We start from the raw sequence: 17721 nt of genomic DNA on the forward strand, positions 1-17721 counted from the left end.
TGACGACACAATACTGGGGCAGGATGGAACTGTACTAATGGAACAGGCCCCTCCCCGATAGGAATGGAATCAGCTGGAAATGTTAAATAGGCCTGGAAATGGACTTTGTAAGATGAAGAGGGAGATCTAATTTGATAGAGATGACCATAAACCGAAGATATAAGCAATAAAAGACGAGCAAAGTCTGATTTAGGCAAGAACAAGGGGAGCATAAATGGCCAGAGACTAAGTAAAGTTTACAGCCTAAGTTTAAAATAATAAGTATAAAAAATAGAGTCAGGTGTAAGATTAATAAAACTAAATCGAATTGTCTGTACAGCAATGTGCACAGAATCTGAATCATAATGAGGGGATTGGGGATCATAATGTAGAGAGATGTGGCAGGGAGAACTGAAACAGGCTGCTTGACGAAAAATATTGGCAATCAAATATTAACTAGTCTAACGTACTAGGAGCAGTTCTCCAAAAGCTAGTGCTTTGAAACAAACCTGTTGGACTTTAACCTGGTGCTGTAAGACTTCTTACTGTACTGGAACAAGATAAGGGAGGAACTAGGGTGGGGTAGGTGTACTGGTTGGAGATAACATAATGGCGGCAGTGGAAGAAAGTCATTGAGATTGTAGCGGTCATGTGACGACGCGGGGGATGCGGCTACAAAGAGTCACGTGACACGAGCGCAAGAGCTCTCGCTGGAGCTCGGGCAGAGCGCAAGCACTCTGCTTGTTTGCACTCTTCCCGCGCCATTCCCGTCATACATTCTATACAATCGGCAAATGCCCCACCTATGCCCCCCCCCCCCCCTCATGGCCGTGGCTCTGTTAGCAGTGTCAGGGGGCAGTGTCAGGGACACTGCCCTGCCATGACCCCTGACCACCCTGGGCCTCCAAGCCCCCACGGCTTGGTCTCCGGTGGTGGAGACCATGGGCGGGATTCTCCTGCCTCGCAGGCTGTCGGCGGCGGGATGCGGCGAACCCTTCACTTTCAATGGGACTTTCGGTTCCCACCGCTGTCAATGGGAGTTCCCGATGAAGCCACCCCGTACCGCCGGGAAACCTGGCGGGGGTGCTCTGCCAGCGGGACCAGAGAATGCCGGCGCCAGCAAGCGGCTGGAGAATTTCAGCCCATTTGTAATACCCACCGGCCTCAGCTACGCCTGCGCCCAGGAGAATCCGCGGTTCCGGGAGAATCCGGCTTTAACCTGACAGAGCGCTATCTGGTTTACACGCAGCGAGGGCATGTACCGGATTGTGTCAGGTGCCACGGGGCAGGAGCATTAATAATAATAATAATAATAATAATCGCTTATTGTCACAAGTAGGCTTCAATGAAGTTACTGTGAAAAGCCCCTAGTCGCCATATTCCAGCGCCTGTTTGGGGAGGCCGGTACAGGAATTGAACCCGCGCTGCTGGCCTTGTTGTGCATTACAAGCCAACTGGTTAGCCCACTGTGCTAAACCAGCCCCTTTGGGCTCCATTCAGCGCCTGGCACAAATCCCATTTTGGGGCTTTCCTGCTATTTCCCCAGAATTGTGGATGTGTGCCAGGCTAGAATCGCCCCCTGAGTATTGATGATACAAGTCTCGGCTGTCAGCGTTTGGGAACCCCGCACTTTTACATGGTATCAGGAGTTGGCAATGTGACACGAGGACCTCACCGCGTCGACCCGCTCGTCTTCGACGAGGACATTGCAGACAGTGTCGTTGGATGTGGTGTCATGTGAGAGTACCTTTAAGAAATGGATGTTTAAGCAATGTACCTTTAAGAAATAAAGCAGATCATATTACTGAAGTGATGTCAGAGGGTTGGGGTAGCTGAGTTGAGTTCACTTCTGCTTTAGTTTCAGTTTGAGAGAGCAGCTGAAAAATGTCTGGCTGGATTGCTGAGAGCTGCATGAAGAAAAAGAGCTTGGGTGTGTCTGTGTTTGCAGTGAGCTGGATCTGCTGTGATCTCGGCCAGGAAAGACTATCTCTGAATCATTTGGGTGATTTAAACTCATAATAGTAATGTCTTTAACCTGATGTGTTTCTGTTTAAAGGTGTTAAGTCTTTTGGAGGTTTGAAGGAACATTTTGAGGGATTATTTAGTGTTGTATTATTTTCGGGGTTATCTTTGAAGTAAGGGGTGGTAAGGGATCCAATATTTATTTTAAAAGGTTAAGTTGAATTCATGGAATAAACATTGTTTTGTGTTTAAAAACACATGTGTCCACAATTGTAATACCACACCTGGAGACCAAGCTGTGTGCTTCAAAAGCAACAATACATTAAAGGGAGAGGTTGGTTGAACTCCATGATACATATTGGGGTTCTGAAAATGCCGCTCCCATAACAGTGGGATCACTTTGCTCCGTCTGTCACATGTTTTGCATGTTCTGAGCTATGAGCTGGAACCTCATTTTTCAGTATGCCTGCTGCCTCTCCTGCCATGTCCTCCTGCTCTTATCACTGAACCAGGGTTGATCCCCTGGCTTGATGGTAATGTGGGAGCGAGGGATATGTCGGACCATGAGGTTATAGATTGAGGGTGATGACAATTCTGCTGCTGCTGATGGCCCACAGTGTCCAGCTTTGAGCTGGTGGATCTGTTCTGAATCTATCCCACTTAGGGCAGAATGGTAGATCCACACAGCACAACGGAGAGTATCTTAAAGAACAATCAACAGTGTTCAGGGTGAACATATCCATTGTTTTCGTTAGAGAGAAGAAGGTTAAGAGGTGACTTAAGGGCAGCACGGTGGCCTAGTGGTTAGCACAAGCGCCTCACGGCGCTGAGGTCCCAGGTTCGATCCCGGCTCTGGGTCACTGTCCATGTGGAGTTTGCATATTCTCCCCGTGTCTGCGTGGGTTTCACCCCCACAACCCAAAGATGTGCAGAGTAGGTGGATTGGCCACGCTAAATTGCCCCTTAATTGGAAAAAAATAATTGGGTAATCTAAATTTATTTTTTTAAAAGAGGTTACTTAATAGAGGTATACAAAATGATCAGAGGGTTAGATAGGGTGGACAGTGAGAGCCTTCTCCCGCGGATGGAGGTGGCTAGCACGAAGGGACATAGCCTTAAATTGAGGGGTAATAGATATAGGACAGAGGTCAGAGGTAGGTTTTTTACGCAAAGAGTGGTGAGGCCGTGGAATGCCCTACCTGCAACAGCAGTGAACTCGCCAACATTGAGGGCATTTAAAAGTCTATTGGATAAGCATATGGATGCTAATGGCATAGTGTAGGTTAGATGGCCTTTAGTTTTTGACTTCCCATGTGTCGGTGCAACATCGTGGGCCGAAGGGCCTGTACTGCGCTGTATCGTTCTATGTTCTATGTTCTATGAACTACAGGAACAAATGAACCAATAAGGAGACATAATGGATGAGTAAAGAGATAGGTACAAAACAGAATCGAAAGGCAAAGACACAAACTAAAGACAGAGGCAAAAAAGCTGGGGATAGCAAAGTGGAATATGAGGAGGCTTGGAAAGAAGTTTAAAAGTAGCAAAGATGAATCATGAAATGAAGTTATCAAAGAATATAAAAATAATTTGTCAAGTATTCAATGGACATATAAATAACAGCAGAAAGCATTTGGTAGGAATAGGGTCATGAGGGGATGCAATAGGTATAATTAGGTATATCCACAGATAATGACGGAATTGACAGAAATATTGCGCAATGGTTAGCACTGTGACTTCACAGCGGCAGGGATCCGGGTTCGAATCCCGGCTTGGGTCACTCTCTGTGCGGAGTCTGCACGTTCTCCCCGTGTCTGCGTGGGTTTCCTCCGGGTGCTCCGGTTTCCTCCCACAAGTCCCGAAAGACGTGCTTGTTAGGTGAATTGGACATTCTGAATTCTCCCTCAGTGTACCCGAACAGGCGCCGGAATGTGGCGACTAGGGGCTTTTCACAGTAACTTCATTGCAGCGTTAATGTGAGCCGACTTGTGACACTAATAAAGATTACCACATGGACTTTCAAAAGGCCTTAGGCAAGGCAACACATCGGAAACTCATGACCAAGGCCAGAGCATGTGGCATCAGCAGACTGATAGTTGAATGCATGACAAGCTGATTATGAAACTGAAAACAGAGAATAGGAGTGCAGGCATTTCGAGAAACTGGTGGAAGGTAAATAATGGTGTCCCAATAGGGATTGACACTGAGATCAGTGTTTCTCACCATTGACTACAATGATTTGGACTCGGGAAAGTGGTGGGTTTGTTAACAGAGGTGTAAATTGGAACAGACTGGCAGAATTAAAAAACAATGCTGCCAGCATTTATTGCCCATCCCTGAGGACATTTAAGATTCATTGGTGTGGGTCTGGAGTCGCAGGTAGGCCAGCCCAGGTAGGAAAGACAGATTCCCTTCGCCAAATGAAATTAGGGAACCATGTGGGCATTTACAGCAATGATTTCATGGTCATTATTTGACTGTTTTTCAAAAAGATTACAGATTTATATTGAATTCAAATTTCCCCATCTGCCAAGGTGGGGTTTGAACCCACGTCCCCACAGCATGATACTGGGTGTCCGGATTACTACTCCAGGGACAGTACCACTGCACCACCACCTCCTTCTGGAACGGACAGTCCCATCGATTGTGGAGATGCAGCCACTGAGCCAGGGACTACCTGAGGAGATGTCGGCGAGCATCCAGCACCTGCAGGCCCGGGTGGAGGAGTCCATCCCCGTGCAGGAGCTCCTGGTGGTGCCGGCCATGCGTGGATGGAGTCCGCAGTGAAGGTTTCGGCCATGGGTCAGGATGTCCGAGGCCTGGGGCACTCTGTGTAGGCAGTGGTTGAAGCCCAGGACAGGGCTGCCCTTTCACAGGCAGCCATGTCGCAGAACCACGTGGACATTGCAGCGGCGCTCCCGAGTGTGGCCCAGTCACAGCGGGCCATAGCTGAGAGAGTCGGCGGCATTGCCCACCTGCTGGCTGTTGTGGACAGACAGAGGGAGATGGCCCAGTCTCAGATGGAGGTGACGCAGTCACGGGCTGATGTGGCACAGACCCAGAAGGTGGGGGCACAGTCATTGGGTGATGTGGCGCAGTCCCAGATGGAGATGATCCACTCCCTGTGCTCCATGGCTGTGACCCCCGTCGAGATGAGAGTGGGCCTCCAGGACTGGCAGGGTCCTGTGGTGGGGGAGCCTCAGGGGCTAGCTCCGCTTGCACCCCTGTCCCACGCAGTAGCCCGGGGACCATCAGGCACCCCGAGGGAGGAGGAGGTGATGGGGCCCGTGCCGGTGACTCCCGCAGGGGAGGGGCCGGAATATCGCAGCACCTCGGACTCCCCCCACCCCATCCCTGGCATATCTGGTGGGCAGCGGATAGAACAGGGTGGCACCACACCACCTGGGACACCCGAGCAGCAGCCGGGCCCATCCAGGCCCGGTTGCCCAGAAGACTGCCACCAAAGGGGCTGCCAAGGACAGTATTGCAGCGGCAGAAAGGATGTCTGATGCGGACCCGTCTACTGAGGTAGCATGGGCTGAGGTCAGAAACAGGGACGGAGAGGTCATCCTGTTGGGAGTTTTCTATAGGCCTCCGAAAATCTCCAGAGATGTCGAGGAAAGGATTGCAAAGATGATTCTGGGTAGTAGCGAAAGGAACAGGGTCGTTGTTATGGGGGGGACTCTAACTTTCCAAATATTGACTGGAAACGCTACAGTTCGAGTACTTGCCTGGTATGGAGGGAAGATCATATGAGGAAAGGCTGAGGGACTTGAGGCTGTTTTCGTTAAGAAAGAAGAAGGTTAAGAGGTGATTTAATAGAGGCATACAAGATGATCAGAGGATTAGATAGGGTGGACAGTGAGAGCCCTTTTCCTCGGATGGTGATGTCCAGCACGAGGGGACATAGCTTTACATTGAGGGGAGATAGATATAGGACAGATGTCAGAGGTAGGTTCTTTACTCAGAGAGTAGTAAGGGCGTACCCTGCCTGCAACAGTAGTGGACTCGCCAACATTAAGGGCATTTAAATGGTCATTCGATAAACATATGGATGATAATGGAATAGTGTACATTGGTTTCACAGGTCGGCGCAACATCGAGGGCCGAAGGGCCTGTACTGCGCTGTAACGTTCTATGTTCTATCCTCCAATCACATGGCCAGATCCGCTGTTACCGCCAACCTCGGGCCTGCATCCCATAGTGAGGCGGGTAGGAATCACGGCGGGGGTGCAAGGGGATTGCGGGGTGGCACAGGGAGGGTGTTCACGGGAGTGGATGGCCAGTGTGGGAGGTGTGGGGATGGGATCTCCGTTCCGCTGGCCAGGCTCCCTCGTCGGTAAACAGAGCGTCCTTTGCGCATCGGCCCTGACGCACACATTGTGCCTGCCCGGGCCGCATGTCCTGCCCATCCTCGCCCTCCCCCGCATCCTCTTCGCTGGTTGGGGACTGACGTCCGTCCTCCTCGTCCAGCACGTCGTCCCTCTGCTGCACCATGTTGTGGAGGAAGCAGCAGGCCACCACGATGCGGGCGACCCTCCCAGCGCTATATTGGAGGACCCCACCAGAGCGGTCCAGGCACCTGAACCGCATCTTCAGGATGCCACAGCACAGCTCGATCATGCCCACGGTGGCAGCATGGGCATCGTTGTAGCGGGTCTTCGTGACAGTCTGTGGCCTCTGGGTAGGTGTCACCAACCACGGCAGCAGCAGATAACCTCTGTCGTCCAGGACCCGACCCCTCAGCTGCCGGGGAGGGGGCTCTAAAAGAGGTCAGGGACCACCGAGTGTGTCAGGATGAGGGCGCCGTACACACTGCCCGGGTATCGGGCCGCAGGCATGCATGATGCGAGGCTCATGGTCAACGTCCAGCTGAACGTTCATCCAGTGGGACCCCTTTTGGTTTGTGAAGACCTGCCTGTCATCTGCAAGTGCTCGGAGGGTGACATGAATCCCGTTGATCACCCCCTGGACCAGGGGCATCTCGGCGATGGTGGTAAACCCCGCTGCCCAGGCATCATGGTGGGCTCGGTCCACATTGAAGTGGATGTATTGTGCCGACTGGGCATACAGTGCCTCTTGAGATGCCGTACAGGTTCCCACTCAGCGCCTGGAAGGACCCTGTGACGTAGAAGTTCAGGGCGACCATCACTTTGACGGCCATTGGGAGCGGGTGTCCCCTGCCCTCATTCCCCCGCGGTGCCATGTGTGCCATGATCAGGCGGATATTTTGCATAATCCCCCTGCTCATCCGGAGTCTTCAACGGCATACCCGGTCCAGCAGGTCCTCGAATGACAGGCGCTGCCGGTACACACGAGGCCTCATGGGGGCCTGTTGGGCGGTTGGCCCTCCATACTCATTGGCTGCCACCTGTTCCTCTGGGGCAGGCTCCACTGCTGCAGCTTCCTCCTCCTCGAGCAGCCCGAGATCGTACAGCCACAGGGCATCCCCCAGGGCTGCAGCAACCAGCAGGAAGACCACCATTGCTGGTTGAATCCCAATATCCATTGTCTGCAGGGGGTGAAAGGCCGACATGTTAGCACGGTGAGTACTCCCGTGCCCGACGGGCTACATGGTGGGCCCGGCTGGCACTACAGATGTTCTCCCCCACATGTTCCCCTCTGAACCCCTCCCTCTCATCTCCGCACCCCTGTCCTGGTCGGTGCCTTGCACCTTGGGGGCCTCTGGCCCAGGCACACATGCCTGTTGCCAGGTGTATAGTCGGCTGACGCTGCCTTTGCCAGCGGTATGCAGCACGGCTCTGTCCGGTGGCCCCTGTGATGGCTACTGTGTGCATTGCCCTTGGGTGGGGCGCGTGATGCACCACTGATGGATGGTGGCCAGTAGGGGGGGTTGGTATAGTGGAGGGTGGGATGAGGGGGTGATGGGGTGGAGGGTTAGGGTTGGGGTGCAGGGGGTGATGGGGTGGAGGGTTGCGGCTGGGCTGCAGGGGGTGGGGCACCCATACGGCCGGTGTCATTCTGCAGAAACACGGGCCAAGGTGGGTAGTCAGCGGGGTGCGCAGCAAGATGGCTGCCTTGCAGGTCGCAGCAATGGCAGTCCGTGCCTGGACACTCCGGCCCTGGTCACCCCCCCCCATCACCACCTCCCCCTCGGCCCTGGCAGGGCCCACCACTCCAGCCAGCCCGGTCAGTGTCAGGACTGGCAACCCACGGTCACCCCTCTGCATGTCCTACCTTCTCTCGCTCCCTCATCAGCCACGATGCCTATTGCCCGATTTTTAAAAGCACAAGTGAACCTCACCATTGTTAATTCTCCCCCTCCCCCCCCCCCCCCCCCCTCCTCCCACCCCCCCCCCTCCTCCCACCCCCCCACCCCCCACAGGCGGAGCATCGTGAGTGCCCTGGAGAATGCCAGGTCAGGCCCGTTAATGATATGTAAACGGTGTTTACTGTGCGTGCGGAGTGGAATGTATTGACACTGCTGTAGGGACGCCGGAGAATTACGATTCAGCGCCTGCCACAATTTTGCCATCCAGACCGATTCTCTACCCGATCGCCTTTCCCCTTTTCAGCTTGGGGAGATCAGCTCAGTCCTGGGTGTAGCTCGCAAAGGCAGGGAGGCAGTGAATTTAGAGAAGCTTTGAGAGAGAGGGGAGCTGAATTCTGATCTGTCTGACTCAGAGTCCACAATTCTTTCCAAGTAGGATAGTTAAAAAAAAAGAATAATGATGTTTTAACTTTCGGACCACTGCTCCTTCCTCAGGTGAATGGAGAGGTATGTTCCAGAACCTACCTCTTCATTCACCTGAGGAAGGAGAAGTGCTCCGAAAGCTAGAGTTTCGAATCAAACCTGTTGGACTTTAACCTGGTGTTGTAAGACTTCTTACTGTGTCCACCCCAGTCCAACACCGGCATCTCCACATTAATAATATTTTAAGGCAGAGAAGTCTTGTCTGAAGACAAGGAAGAGGCTGAAACAACCCAATTGAAGCAGCTATGGGAAGATATTCAGCCAGAGTCTGAAACTCTTCCAACCGAAGACAAATCTGTTTTACAAAGTGAATATTACTCTATGCCTTCCTGATTTTAAGCTTGATTGAGAGCTGTATGTTTCTTTTCTTGTTTAATGGGAAAGTGACTATTCATGTTAAGGGGCAATTGTTCTTTTCCGGTGTGAAGTCAAAAAAATTAAAATTGTATTCATGATAAAGTTTTGTTTTAGAAATGTTAAATCCCAATTTTTTTCATTCATTCACTCCTCAAGCGAATCGTTCTTTCCGCACAATCTTAAAGTAAATTAAAATAGTGGGGTTTTGGTCCAGTATCGTAGCCACTGTTGGGGTTTGTATTAATGTACGAATGAGAAAATGGAGACCGTTGCATATTCAAGCAGGTGAGAAATAGGCAGAAGTTCATCAAGTGATATTACCGGTGGGTTGTAGAAAGGAGGTTTTGCAAGTGGCGGCTGAATTTCCAGTCGGGGGTCATTTGGGAGTAAAGGAAAACTCAAGAAAAAATACAAAAATATTTTTATTGGCCTGGACTGTGTCAGGATGAATTTTGTTGTACATGTCACACGTGTCAGGTAATAGGGAAACTTTGGGTGGTAATCAAACCAACACCTTTCATACCCATTCCAGCATTTGATTAACCTTTTATTAGGGTCCTAACTGTTTGCGTGGTATCCTTTCCTGAAACCAAAAGTGGGAATCAGAATCTGTTGACCATAATGGATGCGTCCACAAGATTTCCAGAGGCAATTCCATGAAGGAACATTACATCAAAGAGGGTTGTAGAGAGGTTAACCATATTTTATGGAATACCAAAAGAAATTCAACCAGATCTGGGATCCAATTTTATGTCAAAGTTATTCAAAGAAGTCATGGATAGCTAAGGAATAAAGCAATTTGACTCAACAGCGTATCATCGGGAATCATAAAATCATAGAATCCTTACAGTGCAGAAGGAGGCCATTCGGCCCATTGAGTCTGCACTGACTCTACCAGGCCCAATTCCCCACCCTATCCCCGTAACCCCACCTAGGGGCAATTTAGCATGGTCAGTCCACCTAACCTTTGGACTGTGGGAGGAAACCTACACAGACACGGGAAGAATGTGCAAACTCCACACAGTCACCCGAGGTCGGAATTGAACCCGGGCCCCTGGCGTGTTGAGGCAGCGGTGCTAACCACTGTGCCACTGTGTCTAAGATGCTGTGGAATTGGCTTTTTGAAACATTTTTCAGATACTAAGTTGAGAAGTGGAGTGCTGTTGAAGACCAAAAGTGTCCATTTGGAAGACCTAGTTGAACATAGAACAGTACAGCGCAGAACAGGCCCTTCGGCCCTCAATGTTGTGCCGAGCCATGATCACCCTACTCAAACCCACGTATCCACCCTATACCCGTAACCCAACAACCCCCCCTTAACCTTACTTTTATTAGGACACTACGGGCAATTTAGCATGGCCAATCCACCTAACCCGCACACCTTTGGACTGTGGGAGGAAACCGGAGCACCCGGAGGAAACCCACGCACACAGGGGGAGGACGTGTAGACTCCACACAGACAGTGACCCAGCCGGGAATCGAACCTGGGACCCTGGAGCTGTGAAGCATTTATGCTAACCACCATGCTACCCTGCTGCCCTTGAGGAGGCACTAACCTCTTAATCACAAGAGGCATTTGAAAGATAGCATTGAACTCGAAAGACCATGGCCGGGATTCTCCCCTACCCGGCGGGGCGGGGGGTCCCGGCATGTTGGAGTGGCGTGAACCACTCCGGCATTGGGCCGCCCCAAAGGTGCGGAAGTCCAAGCCTTCACGTTGAGGGGCTAGGCCCGCGCCGGAGTGGTTCCCACTCCGCCGGCTGGTGTGAACGGCCTTTGGCGCCACGCCAGCCGGGGCCGAAAGGACTTCGCCGGCCGGCGTAAGTCCACGCATGCGCCGGAGCGTCAGCGGCTGCTGACGTCATACCGGCACATGCACAGGGGAAGGGGTCTCTTCCGCCTCCGCCAAGGTGAAGACCATGGCGAAGGCGGAGAAAAAAAATCTGCCCCCACGGCACAGGCCCACCCGCCAATCGATGGGATCTGATCGCGGGCCAGGGCACCGTGGGGGAACCCCCAGGGTCAGATCGCCCCGCGCCCCCCGCCAGGACCCCCGCGTCCACCCGCACCGCCAATCCTGCCGGTAAGAGAGGTGGTTTAATCCACGCCGGCGGGAGAGGTTAGTCAGCGGCGGGACTTTGGCCCATTGCGGGCCGGAGAATCGCCGCGGGGGGCCCGCCAACCGGCGCGGTGTGATTCCCGCCCCCGGCGGGAGGTCGGAGAATCCCACCCCATGTTGAGGGCCTAAGGTCAGGACTAGACAGAGGATTGGGATAAATGAATTCCATTTTTACAAGTAGGGAAACACCTAATGAATTGACTAAATTCAGTCCATTCGAATTGATATTTGGTCATGAAGTGAGAGGACCACTTAAATTGATCAAAGAGAAGTCGGTGAGACAGCGTTCAGAGACTACATTGCTGGGCTATGTGTCAAACCTCAGAGAGAGATTAACTAGGGCTGGTGAGTGGGCTCGGAAACATTTAAAATTGTCACAACAGGTAATGAAAAAAGAGGCAGATAAGAAATCCAAAATTTGCAGTTTTGTTAGTGGGGAGAAAGTACGACTATTGTTACCAATGGTAGGTGAAACATTAAAAGCAAGATTTAGTGGGCCTTATCAAATTGAAAGGAAATTGAGTGTGATTAATTATTTGATAAGAGCGCCAGGCAGAAGGAAAACTCATAACTCATATATTAATATGCTCAAAAGATATTTTGATAGAGAAGGCAAGAAGGAGGAAGTGTTAATCATTGTAACCGAGGTAGAAGAGATAAATCCAGACGATTCTGAATTGGACATTCCTCAAATTGAATTGAATAATGAGGAAGTATTAAAAAATTGGGATAAATTATTGAGTTACCTCAGGAGAAAAATCAAATTGACCTAAAGGAGTTATCACAATCACATAGAGCTGTATGTGGGAATAAATTGGGAAGTACAAATGTAATTACGAATTAGATATGTAATTAGATATAGGAAATGCTAACCTATTAAATAACATGCATTGGTTCCTTGGGCAAAGTTAATGAGGAGCTGAAGGCGAGAGAGAAGTTGGAATTGGAGCCTCATTAAGCAGAAGGTATCAGTGATAGTTCCACAAAAGAGAAAGTTAGCTTGGAAAGGCATATTTGGGCGAAAACTAAGATCCAGTATCAAATTGCACAGCACTCCAGCATACCAGCATGAACTAGAAAAGGAGCAACAACAACTTCAACAAGAGAGGGAATTAATCAGAAGACAATAGGGTGCAATGAAAGAAAATGCAGGAACTGCGAAGGTCCAAGAGCAGTCAAAGTCCTGTCATGATAGAGGCACAGGAGGTCTAGGACCAGTGAGCCCAGGGGGCTAGGACCGGGTGAGAGCGACCAGGGAAGGGGGTTGCAGTGACCTGGACATGCTCTGGAGCACCTCAGCAATGCCTACCTGAGACTGGGACATGCTCCCAATAACTTGGACATGCTGTCAAGGCCCTCATCCATGGCCGTCACTGGCTGTGCGATGCCTTGGACACCGCCAATCAAGGTGCTGACGTTATGCTCCAGGTTTTCCACTGCGGTCACCACCCTAGCAGTGTTGGCCTCAGTGCCATGCATTGCCGGCACCATCTCCTGCACCCACAGCCTCTGAGACTCCTCCAATCGGCTATGGAACCGTTGGAGTGTCGCTGAATCTCACGGCCGCACCCGAGCGACTGTATCAGCTCCTGGATAGCTTGGTCCAGAGACACAACATCTAACTGGGACCCAGCTGGGTCCTGGGATGCAGCAGATCTCCCAGGCACCCTGGATGGGGCGGCAGCACCGGCTGAAGATCCTGCAGGAGAATGGAGGTGGTCAGTGGGAGGTTGGGATCACCATGTGCTGGCATGAAGAACACATGTGTGACAGGTCATCTGGGTGGGGGGGGGGGGGGGGGGGGACAGTGGATACTCACCCCTGCAACGCAGGACAATCTCGATGTCAGTAACTGATCTGTCCTCGGCCACTTGCACAACCACCAGGGCCCGTTTCTCGTACAGGGTAAGATGTCCAGCACCCCGTCTGGGCCCTCTGCCGTCTGTTATGGGCCAACCTCTCCTGCGGGAGTACAGAGGGGGCATCTTGAGTCATACACTGCGGGGGGCATGGTGGACAGCAGGCATAGGCACCACCCCTGGGCATGGGTGGTGTGTGCCGGTGGGTGCCAGGGTGTAATGGGGCATGGGCGTGACATTGTGCTCTGGGCAAAGTGCCAAGCGCAGGGTCATCGGCGGGTGGCAGGCGGGACCGGTGTCATGGGACCGATGCCAACTTACCCGTGTGGCCCGGTGGAGGTCGTTGAGATTCTTGCGGCACTGGGTGGCGATCCTCCTGGTGGCACTCCCTGCGCTCACTGCCACTGCCACCCAGGCAGCACTGGCTGCCCTGTGGCTGACCCTCCGACCCCCTCAGGGGAGCAGGGTATCCCGTCTGGACTCCACCGCGTCCATCAGTCAGGCCAGATTGGCATCTCCGAATCCCGGAGCTGGTCTGTGTGGTGATATGGCTACGTGCTGTCTCGGGTTTACTTTGCGGGATCAGTTTAAGAGCTGTTCGCCTCATTAGCGGGGAGCTGCCATGCGCAGTCCCGGCCAATCAGCTGGCGGGACAGTGGGGTATCATGAAGTGACCTAATTAACGTTAGATACTGGTGACGGCCTCTCTGGATTGACCTTCAGACAACACCCAGCTGTTCCCATTCGCTACCACACTTAGAAACTTTCCAATTCGATCGCCCCCAACTTGTTTTCAGCTTGGCGGACATTAGGCAAATTCTGGGTGGAGCTCAAAGAGGCAGAGAGGCAGTGAATTTAGAGAAGCTTTGAGAAAGAAGGGAGCTGAATTCTGATCTGCCTGACTCTGAGTCTTTTCAAGTCGGATAGTTAAATTTATAATATTTTAAAGCAGAGAAGTCTTGTCTGAAGACAAGGAAGAGGCTGTAACAACCCAGTTGAAGCAGCTATGAGAAGATATTCAGCCAGAGTCTGAAACTGTTCCAACCGAAGACAAATCGGTTTTATAAAGCAAGTATTACTCTAATCCCTGCTAACTGTAAGCTTGATTAAGAGCTGTATGTTTCTTTTCTTGTTGTCTAATAGGAAACTGTATAGTTGTATTAAGGGGTAATTGTAAGCTATTTTTATGGTGTGAAGTTAAAAGTTAAATATTGTATTCATATTAAAGTTTTGTTTTAGAAATATTAAATCCCTATTTTTTTCATGCAATCACACCTGGAGTGAATCATTCTTTCCGCACGATCTTAAGATAAACTAAACTATTGGGGTTTCGATCCAAATTGTAATATAAGATCATGGCTGATATGATTGTAACCTTAACTCCACATTCCCGGCTATCCCTGATAACCTATCACTCCCTTGTTTACCAAGCGACTATGTTACTGCCTTCAAACTTTAAAAATACTGCTTCCACCGCCTTTATGACCCCTAGTTCTAGATTCTCCCAGAAGAGGAAACATTCTCTCCACGATCACGGTGTCAATAACCTTCAAGACCTTATATGTTTTGGTCAAGTCTCACTCTCCTAAACTCCAGCAGGTACAAACAGAGCCTGTCCAACCTTTCCTCATAAGACAGCCCCGCCCATTCCCGGTATTAGTCTAGAAAACCTTCTCTGAAATATGAATGCATTTACATCTTTCCAAAAATAAGGAGGCCAAGGGGCAGCACGGCAGCATTGTGGGGGCAGCACGGTAGCATTGTGGGGCAGCATGGTAGCATTGTGGGGCAGCACGGTAGCATTGTGGGGGCAGCACGGTAGCATTGTGGGGCAGCACGGTAGCATTGTGGGGGCAGCACGGTAGCATTGTGGGGGCAGCACGGCAGCATTGTGGGGGCAGCACGGTAGCATTGTGGGGGCAGCACGGTAGCATTGTGGGGGCAGCACGGTAGCATTGTGGGGCAGCACGGTAGCATTGTGGGGGCAGCACGGTAGCATTGTGGGGCAGCATGGTAGCATTGTGGGGCAGCACGGCAGCATTGTGGGGGCAGCACGGTAGCATTGTGGGGCAGCACGGCAGCATTGTGGGGCAGCACGGTAGCATTGTGGGGCAGCACGGTAGCATTGTGGATAGCACAGTGGCTTCACAGCTCCAGGGTCCCAGGTTCGATTCCGGCTTGGGTCACTGTCTGTGCGGAGTCTGCACATCCTCCCCGTGTGTGCGTGGGTTTCCTCCGGGTGCTCCGGTTTCCTCGCACAAGTCCAAAGATGCGCAGGTTAGGTGGATTGGCCGTGCTAAATTTCCCCCTTAGTGTCCAAAAAGGTTAGGTGGGGTTACGGGGGTAGGGTGGAGTTGCGGTATGTTCTTTCCAAGGGTCGGTGCGAACTCGATGGGGCAAATAGCAGCAAAAATTCTCACACCATTCTCGATAGATGGGCCACTGAGGTGTTAATTCTGTCTCTCTCTCTTCACAGATGCTGGCAGACCTGTCGAGTTTATCCAGCACTCTTGACTTGCCCTTCTCTGTTTATTCAACGTGTGTTATTTCTCAATGATCTGCCTCCTTCCAGGGACAACCCAGTGTCTCCTTATTGGTTTGTGTGTGTGTGTGTGTGTGTGGAGAAGGAACACGCCCTCCAGGGGATAAATACCGCTGTGGAATCACCCCCCTCCAAGCAGCAGCCAGGGTGAAGGAGCCGCACACTGTGTCACCTCCCCTCCCTGGCCGAGTCCAGGAGCTCAACTCGCACCAGCCCCGAGCGCTGCGCAATTCTGCGGGGCATGGCCGGCGGGGTTCCCGCTGCCCAGGGCGCCAGCCTGCAAGTCTTCAAGGGGACATTCATCCATTCCACTGACACCTCCCCATTGGAAATGCTGGACCCCTGTATCCTGGGAGTGAACGGGTTTGGAAAGGTGAGAATTGTTTCAAACTTATTTCCTTTATCCAAATGGATACAAGTTGTGGTTGGAGTGGGTTGCGGGGGGCGGGGGGGGGGGGGGGGGATTTTGTCTCGGGCGTTCGCTGCTGCGGCCAAATTTGCAAATAGAAGCTCCGAGGGGTAATTGTGCAGCGGGGACATATTCCCAGCTCCAAGTGTCAACTCCAGCTGATTGCTGCAATGCAAATCCTCACCTTGCTCAGAACAGGCTGTGCAGGTTTCCATACTACTGCCACCCTGCCTGCCAATTGTGACTGCCCAATTCTACCCCACACCACCCCCTTGGGAGGCAATCGTGATGCTTTATTAAACCCCCCACCCTCTCCTGTCTGAAAGCTGCACTCCACCGAGTACACAATATGGATTTTATTTCCTCCAATGAGAAACTAGGGTCCATAGTTCAGCACAAAAACAGCTCGATACCCTGCATTTAGTCATTGCGGCAAGCGAACCCATCCCGGGCGGCACTCTCGACTTCACAGCACCAGGGACCCGGGTTCGATTCCCGGCTTGGGTCATTGTGCGGAGTCTGCGCCTTCTCCCCGTGTCTGTGTGGGTTTCCTCCGGGCGCTCCGGTTTCCTCCCACAAGTCCCGAAAGATGTGCTTGTTTGGTCATTTGGGCATTCTGAATTCTCCCTCTGTGTACCCGAACAGGCGCTGGAGTGTGGCGACTAGGGGCTTTTCACAGTAACTTCATTACAGTGTTAATGTGAGCCTACTTGTGACAATGATTATTTTACCTTTGAGTCTTCCCTTCCATCCTATTCTAGCTTAAAGGGTTGTTTCCTTTTTTTTTGTAATTCTAGGAATCTGGGGAGCAATATCCTGGCAAATATTTGTCAATTAAATATTCAAAGCTCTTGTTGCAACTTCCCGAGGCAGTTCTAACAGAGTGATAGTAAAAATTAAAGTCGCCACAGTTCCAGATGACCATGGGCTGCTTTCCCCTTTGAGGGGGGGGGGGGGGGGGGGGGGGGAGCTGACTGGTGATTATTTAACCTGAGGGTCATCACACCTCAAGCAAGGGGCAAGGTTGAGAAGGTGGGATAACCTCAGCCGGTACGGGAATTGAACCCACATTTTTGCCGTCCCGCTAATTTAGAGTATCCAATTTTTTTTTTACAATTAAGGGGCAATTTAGCGTGGCCAATCCACCTACTCTGTACATCTTTGAGTTGTGGGGCGAAGACCCATGCAGACACGGGGAGAATGGGAGAAACCCACATGGACAGTGACTCAAAGCCGGGATTCGAACCTGGGATCTCAGTGCTGTGAGGAGGCAGTGCTAACCACTGTGCCGCCGTGCCGCCCTGACAGATAAATGTTTGAAGTGGAAACATGGGCAGTGCGACAGGGAGGGGGGGGGGAGGGGGGGAATGGGACTGATTGGACAACCCTGCCGAAGGGCTGACACACAGACATGATGGGCCGAATGGCACCCAAAACGCGAACTCTGTTTCTCTCTGCACAGCTGCTGGCAGACCAGCTGCGTTTATCCAGCACTTTCTGTTTTCATTAGATGTGCTTCACCCTGCGGTATCTGGCTTGGATCTGTTTCCTCGACTCACTCCCAAATGTTTACTTTCTTCCTGTTGTCTCCTGTCCTTTTGCCAATCGCCTTAAATCTCTGCCCTCTGATTACCCACCCTTCTGCCATCTGAAGCAGAATCTGCCCTTTCACCCTCGCAAACTCCCTGACCATTTTAAACAGGGCATTAGTTTGCCTTAATGGCTAAATAACCACAGTCGTCTGAGTGAAAGGGATGATTTAAACAATCAGAGAGCCAC

The 17721-nt window shown here is 51.5% G+C and overlaps 1 protein-coding gene across 1 annotated transcript in view; it reads left to right on the top strand.

Annotated features, from left to right (window-relative positions):
• Window positions 1–15467: 15467 nt before the first annotated feature.
• Window positions 15468–17721, top strand: part of gda (guanine deaminase) — a 54233-nt gene continuing 51979 nt past the window's right edge. Inside the window, exon 1 of the mRNA XM_038804107.1 lies at window positions 15468–15906. Coding sequence (XP_038660035.1) covers window positions 15775–15906 — 132 coding nt within the window. The 5' untranslated portion in view covers window positions 15468–15774. The remainder of the gene's footprint in view (window positions 15907–17721) is intronic.

The sequence above is a fragment of the Scyliorhinus canicula genome, chromosome 8 (assembly GCF_902713615.1).
Source record: "Scyliorhinus canicula chromosome 8, sScyCan1.1, whole genome shotgun sequence".
Taxonomy (NCBI): Eukaryota; Metazoa; Chordata; class Chondrichthyes; order Carcharhiniformes; family Scyliorhinidae; genus Scyliorhinus; species Scyliorhinus canicula.